Below are 14,748 nucleotides of genomic sequence, written 5' to 3' on the forward strand. Positions count from 1 at the left end.
TTATAATTTCTAAGGTATAGTTTATGTGACTTAAAAATTAAACAATTAATCAACCTGAATTGTGAACTTTATTATCATTATTCAACTGATTTTTAAACGTTGAAATGAGTGAGATTTGTTGGACACTTCAATTACAACAAAATGTCAGTCTATGGACACTCTTGCCAGCAAAGAGAGCCAGACAGAGAAATAATCATTAATATTGCCAAAATTAGACAGACCATAACATGACACAACTGGATGGGGTTATCATTTTCCGTGGTCCTTATTTGGGTAGTAATTGTTAGACTCTTACTCCTTGTTACTGTAAGCTTCTGAATTTATAAACCATTTAAACTCAATTCACTGAAATTTATGACATCAAGAATAATATTGTCATTTTTAGAAAAAATGTTGCTATTTCCCAATTGAATTGTTGTGAAGAAACTCAATGTTGAAATGAATTGAAGGCAGAAGCAGCAAAGCAACCAGATTGACACAGACCTGACCATATTTTCGGAATGGTTAAGGCAAACTTTCCTAATCAACTTTCTATCCTCCACCATCCCTTCCAATTTTTATTGTTTTGGTGGGATGGTAGGTTGATTATTGATTAAGCTTAGGCCCCTAGGAATTGAACTATACACTGACACTGATCTACACTTTGAATTTATCAGACTAATTTCCTTGTCATCTGTCAATTCACTTCCCCCCAAATAAAGAAAAAAAATTCCAGGGCCCCTTCTCCATGAACTGCTGCTAATATAGGAGTTGTTCTTCCTTAATTTAGCTTCAGTCAATATCTCCTCAGTATAAACCTCTTTTTTCACATTTTAGCCCTATAGTTTAGGCCATTACCTTTGCTTAGTCAGCAATACATATTTCCCCCTTCTAAATTTTGGATCAGTAATTTCACTCTTGACACCCATCTCAGCAAAATTTATTGGAAGCCATTCTCAAGCCACACCATCTCTCACTTACCTAATTCCGCAATCAGTTAAACTCATCCTTTCTTTCAGGTAACTTCGGCACCAAAACCAGATGAAAAATTCCCCCCCCAAGAATCATCTAGCCATCCATACAGTCCACCGTCATCTCCTGAGCTACTGGCCAGTCGGAGTGTAAGTTATACACCCGCCAACTGCCATTTCCAACGGGCGGGCTTAAGGGTCAAAATTGTCTCCTCTAACCAGTTCTGATCTAATGATTTCACAACCCCCAGCCAAAATCAATGTGTTTCTTGATTTATGTTTCACATATTTTAGTTTACCAAAGAGAATTAGGTCCTTTATATTTTATAATTTAATGGCAAAATCTTGCTCGTTGGCCCTCCTATAAAGCAACGCAGATGCTTCCACCCTGTTATTTATACAAAATGGAGGGAGGGAGAAAGAAGCATGGCAAGTCAAATTTAGAATGGCAAGTCAAATTTAGATGGAAAAACCGGCCAAAGGAAAATAGTTATAGAGAAGAGATATTTACCATCCAGGATGCACAATAAATTTTCCTTGGCTAGCAGCCCAAGCCACCTGCTGAAGACAAGAAAAAGCAAGTGCACCAGTCAAACATCAAAATTAAGAAAATCAAACTCTGGTAGGATTTCACATGTTTGGTCCAAGTGGGAGCAGGTTAAGGAAAGAAATGCATTTGACGTTCATGAATTTCTTCTTGCTTTAAGAGACAAAAAAGCACTATCCTCTTGATTTTGTCAAAAATAAGAAAGCAAATGCTGAAGTTTCCCCAAGTACAATTTGATACACCATGATTCAAGAACAAATTGTTACAAATGGGAATCACATATATGGATGTGGATAACCGTGGTTTACTATCCACTTCTCTGGATTAAACCACAGATAATAATAACACTTCCAATGAGCGTTTTCGCACTGAACTGCTGCAATTGGTACCAATTTTATTCCATCAAGTGCATCACTATTATGAGTCTATTATTCACTGCAATATTGCAAAAAAATAAATCCGTTCTATATGCTTGATACAAATAAATAAATAAATAAATATCAAAATTATGTCATGTAGACAGGCAGAGACACCATAACAACACCCAGAGTAGAAGTCAAACGATACCTTATCAGTTCCAGGTGCATTTGCCACTACATGAGTAACCTGATGATCAAGCTTGTTTGTACAAACAGCACCAAATTGTTCAGCTGTCTGCCACAATGGGTGTAAATGAGGATTGGCTTCTTCACGAGGAAATACCCTACTAAATACTATTCGACAACCAGCTAAGATTTTTCTCTGCTCTGATGCTAGGATATTTCTTACATCCACTTCGTGTAAGGATGGAGAAGAAAAGAAGATTTGGTGTATTTTCTCAATAACCTGCTTGTGGAAAAGAAGTGATTACGCACTGCCAAATCATTTAAATCTGCCTGCCAAAGAAGAAAAAAACAATAAACTTACTGCCAAAGAGGATGCTAGAGTTCCAGCTTCAGGTCTCTCGTCATGATCAATCTCAAGAAGAGAAGGGCCAGGAAGTCCAAATTGACGTCGACTACAGGGGAAGTATGTGTACCTATAATATCTTAACTTAATACAGGGATGAAGGAACCACCAAATATATGAAAGCAGGAAAGACTTCTGTAAGTTTAATATGAATGCTTCACTTACCTTTCCACCACAATCAGGTTAAGTTTGTTATGAGGCCAGACTCTAACAGAATCATCTATAATTACGACAGCTGACTCCATTCCCAAAACCCCTTCTAAATCCTTGCTTTTGGGAACTCTCTCATCACCATCAACTGAATCAGCATCATCACCTCTAGAAATAACTCTGCCTTTAAACAGAACTCCCTTTGGATCGAGGATCTTTGCCATTTCTGTTGCATATAACTTGTTCCCCATTGTATAGAGATGCAACTCATATAGCTTACTAGCCTGTATAGCATTTGGATAAGTAAATTTTTTATTTCAAAATCAAGCCTCAGTATGATGTCATGCTTAAAGCATATTGAAGAATTGATATTACCTTCTCCAAGAAATTCCAGATCCCTGGCCTTAGTTTAGTCCACATTCCCATATGTGGAAAGCGAAAAAGTTGTCTCTGAGTCTTTTCTCGGTCTTGCTCTTCTTTCTTTCTCAATATCGCATCATGCGCGGGATCAACTTCAACAAACTGAGAAAAAGGTTAATAGGCAACTATAGAAATTTCCATACACAGACAACCCATCGACACAAATTACCTTAGCAGAATTAAGAAGGGTGTGATCTAGGTCCAAAACAAGACATAATTTCCTAGCAGCAAACATCTTATTCTGTTCCTCTATCCTCCTAGCCCTCTCTCTCTGAATAGCAGCCTTTTGCTTCTCATCATAGCCTTCAAAAAGATGCGCAACATCTCCCCATGTACCCTGAGACTTTGAGGAAGCTGATGCATTGCCAGTCGACAGGTTCTGAGCAGTAGACACAACAGCCGTCGGTTCTGCTCTATCAGATTTCAGGGGTACAGAAGCAGAAGATATGCTAGAAGATTCTTGTTTAACAGACACAATATCAGCAATATTTTTCAGATTTTTGGTGAACTGTCGGGCAATATCAGGTGGTGCAAGCTCTGTTTCAGCTCGAACCTCTGGTTTCAGGGCATTGACATTGTCCCCAGTTCCCTGGTTGTTTAATGCAGGGGATATATCGGATTTGAATTGCTCACTCCCCATACTCCCACTTTTCTGTAGAGAGTTACCATGGAGAATACGCCGTGGATCACGTGGTTTCATGCGAATCTTCCCTGGATCATCTTGTAGGATTTGTGTCTGTGTCATTAAGAGTTAAAATTAAAAACCTAGTTTAGATTGAGTATAAAGAAGTTAAAACTTTAAAGTTAGACCTCTCAATAATGAGGAATAGAAGAAATAGATAATTCGAACTTGACTTAAGCAGTTTGTACTCTATGATGTTACATGGATAATCCTCAATGGTTGCCATATTCAGAACCAGATTATTTAGTACAAAGAAAAAACGTGGTAATGTTAAACTTAAATCCAAGATGATACTTGGAAAATATAAGGCTGCAAGCAGAGTAGAAGACTATATGGTTTGTACTTTAGTGGATCGAACCATTACTTTGCCACCTCAAATCCTCTACTACTGTTGACATTTTTGCATGTTTAATATATTTTTGTAATGCTTTCTTGAAAGCTTGAGAGTTTAAGGCACTAAAGTCTTATTTAATTATGCTATTGTTTGTGTTTGTGAATATGATTCATATGGACATGCATCTGTACCCTAACTTTAAGAAATTTGTTATAACCAACATACTGTATACCAGTACATGTGGCCATATCCATGCAGCAATAGAATACTTTTTAAGACCGTCGAAGTTGCTTGCGATGAAACCGGTAAGGGTCCAGTTGACTTTTGCTGAATACCAGCGGTCATTGATGGACCAATACTAACGGTTGTATTTGGCCCCATTGCCAAATTTTGGATTGGTAATTGCACCGTACCCATAGCAGGATCAGATGGCTTTTTGGCTTCAGCTGCTAATCGCTGCTGTTGTTCCATAAGTATATTTAGCAACATGGTTGGATTTACAGCAATATCCTTGAGCAAAGCAGGAAAAGCTGGGTTGATATTACTTGTAACCGGTGCCTGCTCCTTTCCATTATTAGTCACATTGAAATTACCAGAAACAGGAAGGGAACTGCTCACTGTCATAGTATTTCTGGGTTGAAAATCCACATTCTCCTTTAAATGGTTCCTTTCTATTAACTGAGACCCAATAACATTATTCTCTTCCAACCAACCACCATTTCCAGTTGTAGTTCTTATTTCTCTTGTATTAAGCTCAGTATTTTCCAATGAACTTTTTAGTCTCTTTGCTACGGCAACATCGAGAGAAGGATCTTCAGAAGCCTTTTGCTTTCTTGACATCATCATTCCAGCATGTTCGGTAGCACTGGAATTGGAATTAATGAATCGCAGCCTAGGATCTCTACTCTTAGCTGATGTTTTCATAGGGTACGATCCAGAAACTGGAGCATCAGTTCTTGAGGTAATCAGTCCATGCACACTAGAACCATCAATAGAACTAGAAGAAACAGGTGGTTGCTCTGAAATGGTTGTCTTATTGCTTCTCAAAGAAGCACCCTTAGGAGCACTTGAGACCTCCTCAGTTGCATCAACATCCATATTTCCACCATCACCTGAAGGTGTTGGACTTGGAAGTTTATCATATGTAAAAAAAGAACTTCTACCAAATTTCTGTTGATATGTGGAAACAGCCTTCAAAGCATCAGTCTCATAGTGATGAAACTTAGAATCTTCGGTTTCAACTTCCATCTTCCCAGACTCTATCTTACTAGCAGGCAACCTAGATCCAACCGTTCCCTCTTGAACAGAAAATGCTTTGCTAACAGGAATGCATGACGGTGCTTCTCGCGTGGGTGATGGTAAGCTGTCTATATCATGATCCTTGTGAAGGTCTAACAGTGGGAGTAGAATCCCTCTGCCTTTAATATTACTTTGTCCATATTTCAAAACTTCCAATGAACCTATTGAATTAGTGTTTAAATGCTTGCTAGAAGAAACAAATTCCCCAGCTTTCACAGCTGAAATTTCCTTAGTCATTATCTCCTTGATCACCAGTTGTGTCTCGTTGGCACAAGCCTTAATATTGTCTATAGCACCAATAGAATCAACAGCAGAAATCATTACCTGAATCTGCATAATTGAGAAACAATGTTTCTGACTCTTACCTTACTTTCTCTAGATTGAACATTGTGTTAATGAAGTTAAAATTATTTCCAAAACTAAACTGTATGAAGCATCACCTCTTTCATATTATCAGGAGAGAACAATTGTGCAAGCTGATCCTTTACCAAAGAGAGTAATCTGACAGAAATTTCAACCAAGGCGACACATGTTAGTGAAAGAAGGTACTTCAAGTTTGTATCTTCATAGAATACAAAACTACTGAGTGAAAAATTTATACGTTGAGGACCTTAAAATGGTATCCTTGCATTGTTCCCTTCGTGAACCGTCCTTGAAGGAGAATACCTACAATGAACAAGTAAATATCGTGAAACAATCCACAGAAGAGCAACACATGATATCTAGAGAAGCCACATGGGGGGAATCACAAGGGTCTTACAGAATATACTAATTCAACTGCTTTAAATGCCAAGAGAACAAGATCATCCCTTTCAGAAACCTCAAGTCCAGAAAGCACATCAGGCAATCGCTGCAAAGTTTTATGCAGCCTAGAGCAAGTCCCCTCAAACGATCTACAAGAACAAATAGCCACAAATAAAACAAAATCGATTCAGTGAGAATAAACTCCAATGTCAGCAAATTAGTTGAAACAAACAAAAACCCATCAACAGTTCTTCACTTACTCCTCCACATTAGCAACTGTAACACCCTCAAGAACCTCCCTAACACTGAGGTTATCAGATGTGGAATCAGTATCAGAAGCAACTACACCACATTCACCAACACTCTGAACCCTCTCTGTAACTGATGCTTCAGGGTCAGCGCCATCATCATCAATCTCACCCTCCTCCAACTCTCCTTCCTCCTTATCATCATCCACAATCACCACCTCACTTGCATTCTCCTTAACACCAGCAGACCCAGAAGACGATTGATTGGAAGACATGGCAGCACTGGCATTAGCATTTGCATTCGAATCAGGATCAACGTCCATTACAAAAATTTCGTTAAGGGACCTGTTCTGTACAGCTGTTGCCCAAGCTAGATTAACCAAACCATAGCCACGGCATATAGTAGGGTACTTGGAGTATAGATCATGAACAGTCCAAACATTAGGATCGCTTCCTTTTTGCTTGTTGTTGTTGTTGCTGCTGCTGTTGCTGCTGTTCAACTTAGCAGCCTCTTTGTTTTTGAAAACCTCTTCAGTGATCTCTTCTATAGAAGAATCGGAAATCTCACCCTCTTCCACATCGCCTACCCCCCTCTCCATACCTTCCGATTTTATAGCCTTCAAGTTCTCACAATCAGAAAATCTAAAAACCATAAATGAATCCAATCGAATCGAATAAAATCCAATCCAGCCCACAATAAACACAAAAAGGCACACACACTCTCTCTCTCTCTCTCTGTTTTAAATCAAGAAAATAAAAAATAAAAAACAAACTCGCGGATTTTAGGGCGAAATTTAAAGTTAGGGTTTCCAAGTTGTGTTTCTTCAAGATCTGGTGAAATTTAGGGTTTCTCAATGTTCAAAAAAAAAAAACCAAGGCAATCAAAATCAAACTGAATCCAAGATTTCGCGGAGTGTCAGATCTGAATTACGAGATAGATCGGGAATTAGAAGGTGTTCAGGTCTTCAGATGCGAAGCGTGGATGAAGCAATAGAACTTTTTTTCGCTGAGAAAGAAGAAATGCGAAAAAATCGTAATAATAATTCTCCTTTTCAATTAGAAAAAACAAAACATAATAACGTGAGAGTGGCGAATTAGAGAGAAGAGAGAAGAAATGGAAGGTTTATATAGGGATCACACGAGGGAGAATCTATTTGTGACTCGACTTTGAATCTGGACCGTACACGTCAGTGATCCCCGAAAGGAACCGTGCAACTTGGATTGAGAATGACAGTGGTAAGAGTGTGCAGTGTGATACACGCACTAGGCTATGTATTTATTCTTGCGGTCGTGATTTTGATTTCTAAGTGAATAGGCATGTTTTTCTTGCCCCTCTCGTTTAACTTAATCTAACCATACAATTTATTGTCCAAAGTCAAAAAAATAAATATATTCATATAAAAATAATTATAAAATTTTTATTATAGTATCTATTAATTTTTTTATCTTTTTTTTATTTTTTATTAAAGATAAGAGATTCGAACTCGCAACTTCTTAATTGAGTATGGGAAGACTATATCATTTTAGGCAAAAATTTGAAAAGATAGGAGACTCAAACTCGTAACCTTTTAATTGAGTATGGGGAGTCTATGCTATTTGAGTCAATTAAAAGATTGCAGGTTCGAGTCTCCAATCTTTCCAAATTTAAGCCAATGAGTAATAGCTCAAATGGCATAGACTCCCCATACTCAATTAAGAGGTTGCGGATTCGAGTCTCCTATCTTTCCAAATTTTCTTATCTTCTTACCAATGAGTAATAACTCAAATGACATAGTCTTCCATACTCAATTAAAAGATTGCGAATTCGAGTCTCATATCTTTGATTAAAAAAAAAATTTCTTATCTTCTTATCTTATGCACAATAGGTCACTTTGGATTCGAAATTAAAGATTATAAAATTGAAATTATCAAGAAAGATTATACGCAAAATTATGACTGGTAGTTGGTAACTACATAAAAAACTAAAAATAAAAGATTTAGATAATTTAATTTTAATATATTTGATTAAAGATTACTTTAATTAAATTTTAAATTAAAAATAATTTTTACTAAATCAAAGTAATAACAATGATATTTGGTTAAATAATTTTTAAATTTTAAAGAGATTATTTTAAAATAAAATAAAATAATCTTTATCAATAAAATATATTCGATTTGATCTTTTGTTTTTAATTAAAGTAAGTTAATAGGTGTGTCTTTGAGAAGCTAATAAGTCCAACGTCGAAAATAGTGCAAGAAGCTAGTACATGAATTCAATAGTCATACTTGATGAATGCTAATAATTTCTCTTTATTCTTACTTTACTCTTTCTTAAACTATTTATCTTCTAATCACATTTAGTGATAATTAAAAATACCCAACTTCTTTTGTACTTCTTTATAGAAATATTATTATTTTATAATAATAAAATAATATTTACCTTTGAAAAAAAAAAGTTAATGCGATACTTCCAAATTTTTTTTCATTAAAGTTAAATACTATGTTGGCTTAAAAAATGATAAAAAGACCACCTTAACTTACTTTAGTCAGAAATAAAAATAAGATCAGATATATTTTATTGACAGAAATTATCTCATCCTATTTTAAAGTAGAGAGTAAGCAAGTTGAATATTTACTTGCGATTTAACTAAAGAGTATTGCCATTTAACATAACGTTTTCTATATACTGAGAAAAGAATTATAAACATCTTAATAATTTTCACTGTAACCCTTTACAACAAAGACATTGTGAGATCATCGGCCACAAAACATATAGCTTTTTTTTTTTGTTAATGGATCGGGCAACCCAATTTTAAATACCTCAATAAATTAGACAATTCTCAATTCTAAGTACACAACACACTCACACACTTCTTACAATTGAGGCTCATTGGCACCTCAAAACATATAGCTTAAGTCGCACTTATATCTCACATTCATTTGCACTCTAATATCCTACTTTGTTTTTGAGGGAAAACAAGTGAATCCCACATTTCATTGCAAGGCAACAATGCCAATAATATTTGGCCAAAAAAGAAACTAGTGAGAGATAGTTACGTCCTTATAAATTAAAAAAATTAAAGTGTGCTTGAGAAAAGAATTGCCACAAGTTGCTTGACACAATCGTTTTCATTTCCAACAGAAAAATATTTCTACTTGTCCTTTCAGTTCAAACCACGGGCATCTTAATCTTAAATTCTCAATAAACAACATCAAATAGATTCAGCTTCTCTCTTTTTCATTTTATTTTTATTTTTATAAAGATGACATATATCTGGAGTGAGAACTGAGAAGAGTGTCGTTATTATTACGTTTATGATTATTTTGTGGTAGACTTCACATTCATATGGCATGCTAGCTAGCTAGAAGCCTAGAACATGTTCACATGTGATATATATATATATAACATATGGTATATGTGTATATTTATTTTGGTACATAGTTGAACAAAGGCTAAAAAATTTTGATATGGAAGTAAAATATGTAATATACTTTAACATGGTAATTTTTGGTGTTTTTTAAAATTGTGGGAGTACACAAATCGGACCCTCCGATTTGTGTTTAAAAAAGTGAAAAAAATTCATAGTACACAAATCGGAAGGTTCGATTTGTGTTAAAAAAATTGAAAAAATTCCGAATACATAAATCGAACCATGCGAGTCGTTTGATTTTAAAATTTTGCTTAACAAATCGTATGGTCCGACTTGTGGTTGAGCAAATATGAATTTTGGAAGCTAGAAAACGGACCCTCCGAGTTATTTGTTGTTGTCAATTTTTTCATGAAATGGAATATCCAACGCCGGACCCTCCGAGTTGTTCTACTGACACCACATAACTGTGAAGTACCTGTATTCCCCATGTTCGAATTCAACACCAATTTTACTTCCATATTCAAATTAAAAACTTCCATATTCAAATTAAAAAACGTTGAACAAAACTAAACTTAAAAGTTTTAAATAATAGATTAAAAGTAATATTAATTTTTTTTCTATACCAACAATGTAGACAAGTTAAATGGCAAATCCACCTAAGTTTATTATGGACAAGGATTATTTCAAATACTTCTCCATTTTTAATCAATAATTTTCTTATGGTGAATGCTATGATTTCCTAAAGGTGGTACACTGGTACTTATTTATTAAAAATGGTTAAAAGTTATTATTTAATTTAAAAGATATAAAAATAAATAATTTTTAAAAAATTAAAACTTATTACAAAAAATAAATTAAATAAAATTTATGCAAAAACTCATAGACACCATAAAATTGATCTTTTCTTATATTAAACATTTTGAATCCCTTGTTGAGAGAAGGCAAAAAAATTTTGATATGGAAGTAAAATAAGTGATCTACTTTAACATGATAATTTTTTGTGTTTTTTTAAATTGTGGGAGTACACAAATTGGAGGGTCCAATTTGTGTTAAAAAAATTGAAAAAACTCAGAGTATACAACTCGGACCATGCGAGTTCTTTGTTCACGAAATTTTGCTTCACAAATCGCATGATCCGGTCCGATTTGCAGCTGATGGAATTTGAAATCTGAAACATGAAATTCGGACCCTCCGTTTTGTTTGTTCTGGGTAATTTTTTTTTTACATTCTCAGGGACACAACTCACAAAGTCCGAATTCTGCTTCATCTGATCCCACAACGAGGTGAAGTACCCCTCCTCCCCATACGCGAGTTCAACACATTCTTTGGTTCTATATTCAAATTAAAAACTCGAAACCCCCTTCCAAAAGTACGTAACATAAAAATTCAATTCATGCAATACCACATTTATTGAGACATTAATTTGGAATTAAATTTATGGCAATGAATAATAGCTCAAATGGCATAGTCTCCCTATACTCAATTAAGAAATTGTGGGTTCGAGTCTCATATCTTTAGTAAAAAAAATTTAGAATTAAATTTTGGATTAATCTCTGCATATAGGGGGAGACAGTATATTTTTTTTTGAAATCTTTTAAAACCTAAAAGAACAGTAAAACAATACCTTGAATAATGTTTCTTATTTTTTTCAGGTGATTTTTTATGGAGATTTGTATCTTTTCTTCTTGATTTCTTCTACTCTTCGCGAGGAGTTGGAACATTTCTGCAGAATCGTAGTAGTTTGTTTCGAATGTTCATTGAATTTTGATGGTTTGCATTTTGATTGAGGAAGAAGAGAAAGAGTGAAGTGTTGTGGAAGGAAGGGGCGCATGTTTTTTTTCTTGAACTTGAAGCAACTTATATAGCCAAAAAGATTTGTATGTGTAGCCGGCCTCTTAAATTTTACTAATGACAATTTCATTTTTATTTTATTATTATTTTTAATTTTTTATTCCTCTAATAGAATGTGAATAAAAATTAAAAAGGGAATAGATCAACCGCATCACGGCATGATGATAAAAATCAAGTAAGAAATTAATTTTTAACAAAAGTTTTACATGAAAAACCAATTACGTATTAGCATATCTAAGTTAAATAACTACCCGAAAAATAAGTGTGATTTGATTATGGTTATCAAAATTAAATTCTTAAATTAATTCATTTAGATAAGTTCGAATCTTTTAAAATTTAACTAATGTAGCGAATACTTTTTATTTTCTTCAATTAAATTTATATAATTATATCATTTTTAAATTTTAAATACTCAAGTACGGAGATGATTGTTTTTTTATAGACATTAAGACATAAAATCTAAATCAAAATGTTATTTAATCAAATTTATTAAATTATTTAATAATTTTTAAATATTAACCTCTGCTTATAAATTTTTACCTAAAATAAAATAAATTATCAACTCCGTCATTATCACTAATCAATTCAAACACTAAAAGAAGAATCCACTATGATTAATTAGTGAGTCACACGTGGCAATTGGCGAATGGACCCATTTAGCTTTCAGGAGGTTGTTCCAATCCTGAATCTACGACCATTCTCCTCCACATAATACACTAATCACTACCACAAATTTCGGAAACCATCCAACGGTCAAGACATAAGGAACCGTATCGCACTGTTTGCGCCCTCACCTCACCGGAAAACTCCTTGACTCCCTTATCCTGCGCACCTTCTCACTGCAACTGTAACTGTAATGGCGGCTGAGCCCGAAACACTCCAACCGCCGCCGGAGCTTCCAATCGCCACCGCACCTTCCGCCCCGGAGGAAACGGCAGCGGATCCTACGACGACGACAACGGTGCAGCAGCAGCCCGCCGCTGAGAATCCCGGTCCTCCGCCACTCGCTCCGAAACGTCAACGCCGTCCAAGCGTTCGTCTGGGAGAGATCGGAGACCAACGCGCCTCCGCAACCAACCATGAAACTCACACGCGCCGCCCGAGCATGCCTCCATGGAGCTGGCGTATCCGCTCGAAAGAACCTTCCAGGACAAACTCGAAGGCTCGTTCCCTAACGAACCTCCCTAACGGCGGCGAAGAAATCGCTGAATTCGGTAACAAACGCGGTAAATCGAAGCGAGCTTCAACAGCAACAAAGCGTGTGAGATCGAATTTCGCTCCTCGAACCGCAGTAACAACAGCAGCAGCAGCAGCAAAAACAGAAAACAACAACAACGACAACGGTGAAGAAGAAGCTTACCGTGATTTCGATTACGAGCAGGAAGATGAAGACTATCACGATGACAGTCCAGTGCACTCGGTCCACGACGACGACGGTTACTGGCACATAGGGAGGCACACGGATCGAGCTAGGGTTTCGGAAAACGACGTGGTTGAATCGGATTCGAGGGAAGGGAGGAAGTGCGAGGGGGTGAGGTCGTGGTTGCTGGAGCTAGGTCTGAGTAGGTACGCTCCGATGTTTGAGATTCATGAGGTGGATGATGAGCTTCTTCCGATGCTGACATTGGAAGATCTCAAAGATATGGGGATCAATGCCGTTGGTTCTAGAAGGAAAATGTACACTGCGATCCAGAAGCTTCGGAAAGGGTTTCCATGATCATGTATGTATGTAATGTAAATTGTTAATGTGAAGTGTGTGTCTATGGTTTCTAAATCTTAAGTTCTCTTTCTTATTGTGCTACCTTGAATTATATAGTTGATGTAGATATATGCATGTGTAAGATGTTTCCTTTTGTGTTTCTGGTTAGTATGAATGAATAGCAATGGTTGTTATATACTTTGATCTTCAGTTGAAGCTTTTGATGACTTGTTTTCTTTCTCTGTTTTTAGTAGCAGTTCTGTTACCTTACTCAATTGAACTAGTTTTTGATGGAGGTGTCATATCTATTCATTCATTTGAGTCTTCAATTGTTTGATGTTTCTGTGCTCTAATTATGCATGTGGAGCTTGGATTGAGCTGAAGATCTTTGTAATCTTGTATCTGAAAATCAAAATTAACAGGCTGGATAATGTGTTGTCCTCCATTTTGATTAATCTATTAATCTTTCAGCTACTTGATCATGTAGGATAACTTGGATGTTATCCTGATAAGATTTTCTGGTTTCTGCAATTGAAGTGATTGATAATCATTTTTTATACAATGTCTGAGGCATGGATTATTGTTTCTCTGCTATGTTTAACCTTTCATACACTTAATCTATATTTTAAGTTTGTAGCTTTGAATTTTGATACAAAACTTGTGATAATCTTATAGTTGTTTTATGGTGAGATAATGCATACATATGCAATGGGAGACATAAAATTGGACTTAGACAATATATGCTGATCTGATAATCATGTTGAGAAATGAGAATCCACAATCAAAGCTACTGGTACATGCTTTTTATGTGGTTGTGAATGTTGGGTATGATAGAAAGTGATTAGTCATTTAATTTTGCTTTGTATGAGGTTTGGATTTTATTTATAGTTGAGGTCTTTTTATTCACATTTTTGCAACGTTGGATGAATTTTAAGTTGAAATAATAGGATGATTGTCATCACTCATCAGTTTGCCTCATGTACACTATATATACTTTGGATGAATTTGATGGTTTTATTTATAGTTGACTATGCTTGTGACTTAGATAGCCATTTTCTCAGGCACAGTTAATTTTCTGCATAATGTCGGTGAGTTTGATCTGTATTATTTTCACATTAGGCTCTTGTGTGCTTTTAAATGGAGGTCCTCGTAGTTCTTAGTTTTCTTTCTTTTTCTCATATGTGATGTTACTTAACTCTAAATCTCGCTCTAAATAATTACAACTTCATTCAAAACTTTGCGAAGGTAATTACATCAATGATGTGTTATATATTTTGAATTCAGCACACTATAAACACCATTAATTTGTCTACTCAAAAGCTCTAATAGGGTAGATTCATGGAAATCACTAGCTATGGTTTAAGATGATATGGGCCGTATGAAGTTTCTTTCTGCTCTTTTTGGGCCTGGACTCTTGTTTATATTTTGAATTGCCAAATTGCTGGCCTGCTCAAAATCAATTTTCTTAGCTCATAAGTTCTTATCATTCCTGACCAAAAAAAAGTTCTTATCGTTGACCAAGAAGA

General features: G+C 35.5%; 2 protein-coding genes across 3 annotated transcripts; one reads left to right on the forward strand and one right to left on the reverse strand.

Moving 5' to 3' along the window:
- Positions 1 to 378: 378 nt before the first annotated feature.
- On the reverse strand, positions 379 to 7,641 carry LOC112798067 (RNA polymerase II C-terminal domain phosphatase-like 3). Of its 2 annotated transcripts, none has more exons than XM_025841226.3 (12): positions 6,335 to 7,641; positions 6,091 to 6,223; positions 5,941 to 5,996; positions 5,771 to 5,831; positions 4,311 to 5,660; positions 3,185 to 3,751; positions 2,971 to 3,117; positions 2,611 to 2,879; positions 2,404 to 2,515; positions 2,065 to 2,322; positions 1,462 to 1,508; positions 379 to 1,338 (listed from the first exon to the last, which is right to left on the reverse strand). In XM_025841226.3, exons 1-12 carry the CDS (start codon positions 6,973 to 6,975, stop codon positions 1,275 to 1,277), a joined length of 3,705 nt encoding a protein of 1,234 aa, XP_025697011.1. In that variant the 5' UTR covers positions 6,976 to 7,641; the 3' UTR covers positions 379 to 1,274. The 2 variants fall into 2 exon arrangements, with proteins under 2 accessions (XP_025697011.1, XP_025697009.1); XM_025841224.3 differs by having other exon boundaries at positions 1,462 to 1,511; positions 6,335 to 7,518.
- A 4,344-nt stretch (positions 7,642 to 11,985) lies between these two features.
- LOC140178495 (uncharacterized) lies at positions 11,986 to 13,417 on the forward strand. Its single transcript, XM_072215591.1, has one exon. The coding sequence runs from the start codon at positions 12,380 to 12,382 to the stop codon at positions 13,238 to 13,240; it is 861 nt and encodes a 286-aa protein (XP_072071692.1). The 5' UTR covers positions 11,986 to 12,379; the 3' UTR covers positions 13,241 to 13,417.
- The last annotated feature ends 1,331 nt before the right edge of the window (positions 13,418 to 14,748 follow it).

This window comes from Arachis hypogaea, chromosome 14 (assembly GCF_003086295.3).
Source record: "Arachis hypogaea cultivar Tifrunner chromosome 14, arahy.Tifrunner.gnm2.J5K5, whole genome shotgun sequence".
Classification (NCBI taxonomy): Eukaryota; Viridiplantae; Streptophyta; class Magnoliopsida; order Fabales; family Fabaceae; genus Arachis; species Arachis hypogaea.

What these genes read in the sequence shown, in the direction of transcription:
- LOC112798067 (XM_025841224.3), bottom strand. Translation starts at nt 6,975, where the DNA reads ATGGTTTTTAGATTTTCTGATTGTGAGAACTTGAAGGCTATAAAATCG. An exon ending in ACAGTTGCTAATGTGGAGGA is followed by an intron (nt 6,224 to 6,334) that starts GTAAGTGAAGAA and finishes TTGTTCTTGTAG; the next exon opens with ATCGTTTGAGGGGACTTGCT. An exon ending in ATGCACCTGGAACTGATAAG is followed by an intron (nt 1,512 to 2,064) that starts GTATCGTTTGAC and finishes TCTTGTCTTCAG; the next exon opens with CAGGTGGCTTGGGCTGCTAG.
- LOC140178495 (XM_072215591.1), top strand. Translation starts at nt 12,380, where the DNA reads ATGGCGGCTGAGCCCGAAACACTCCAACCGCCGCCGGAGCTTCCAATC.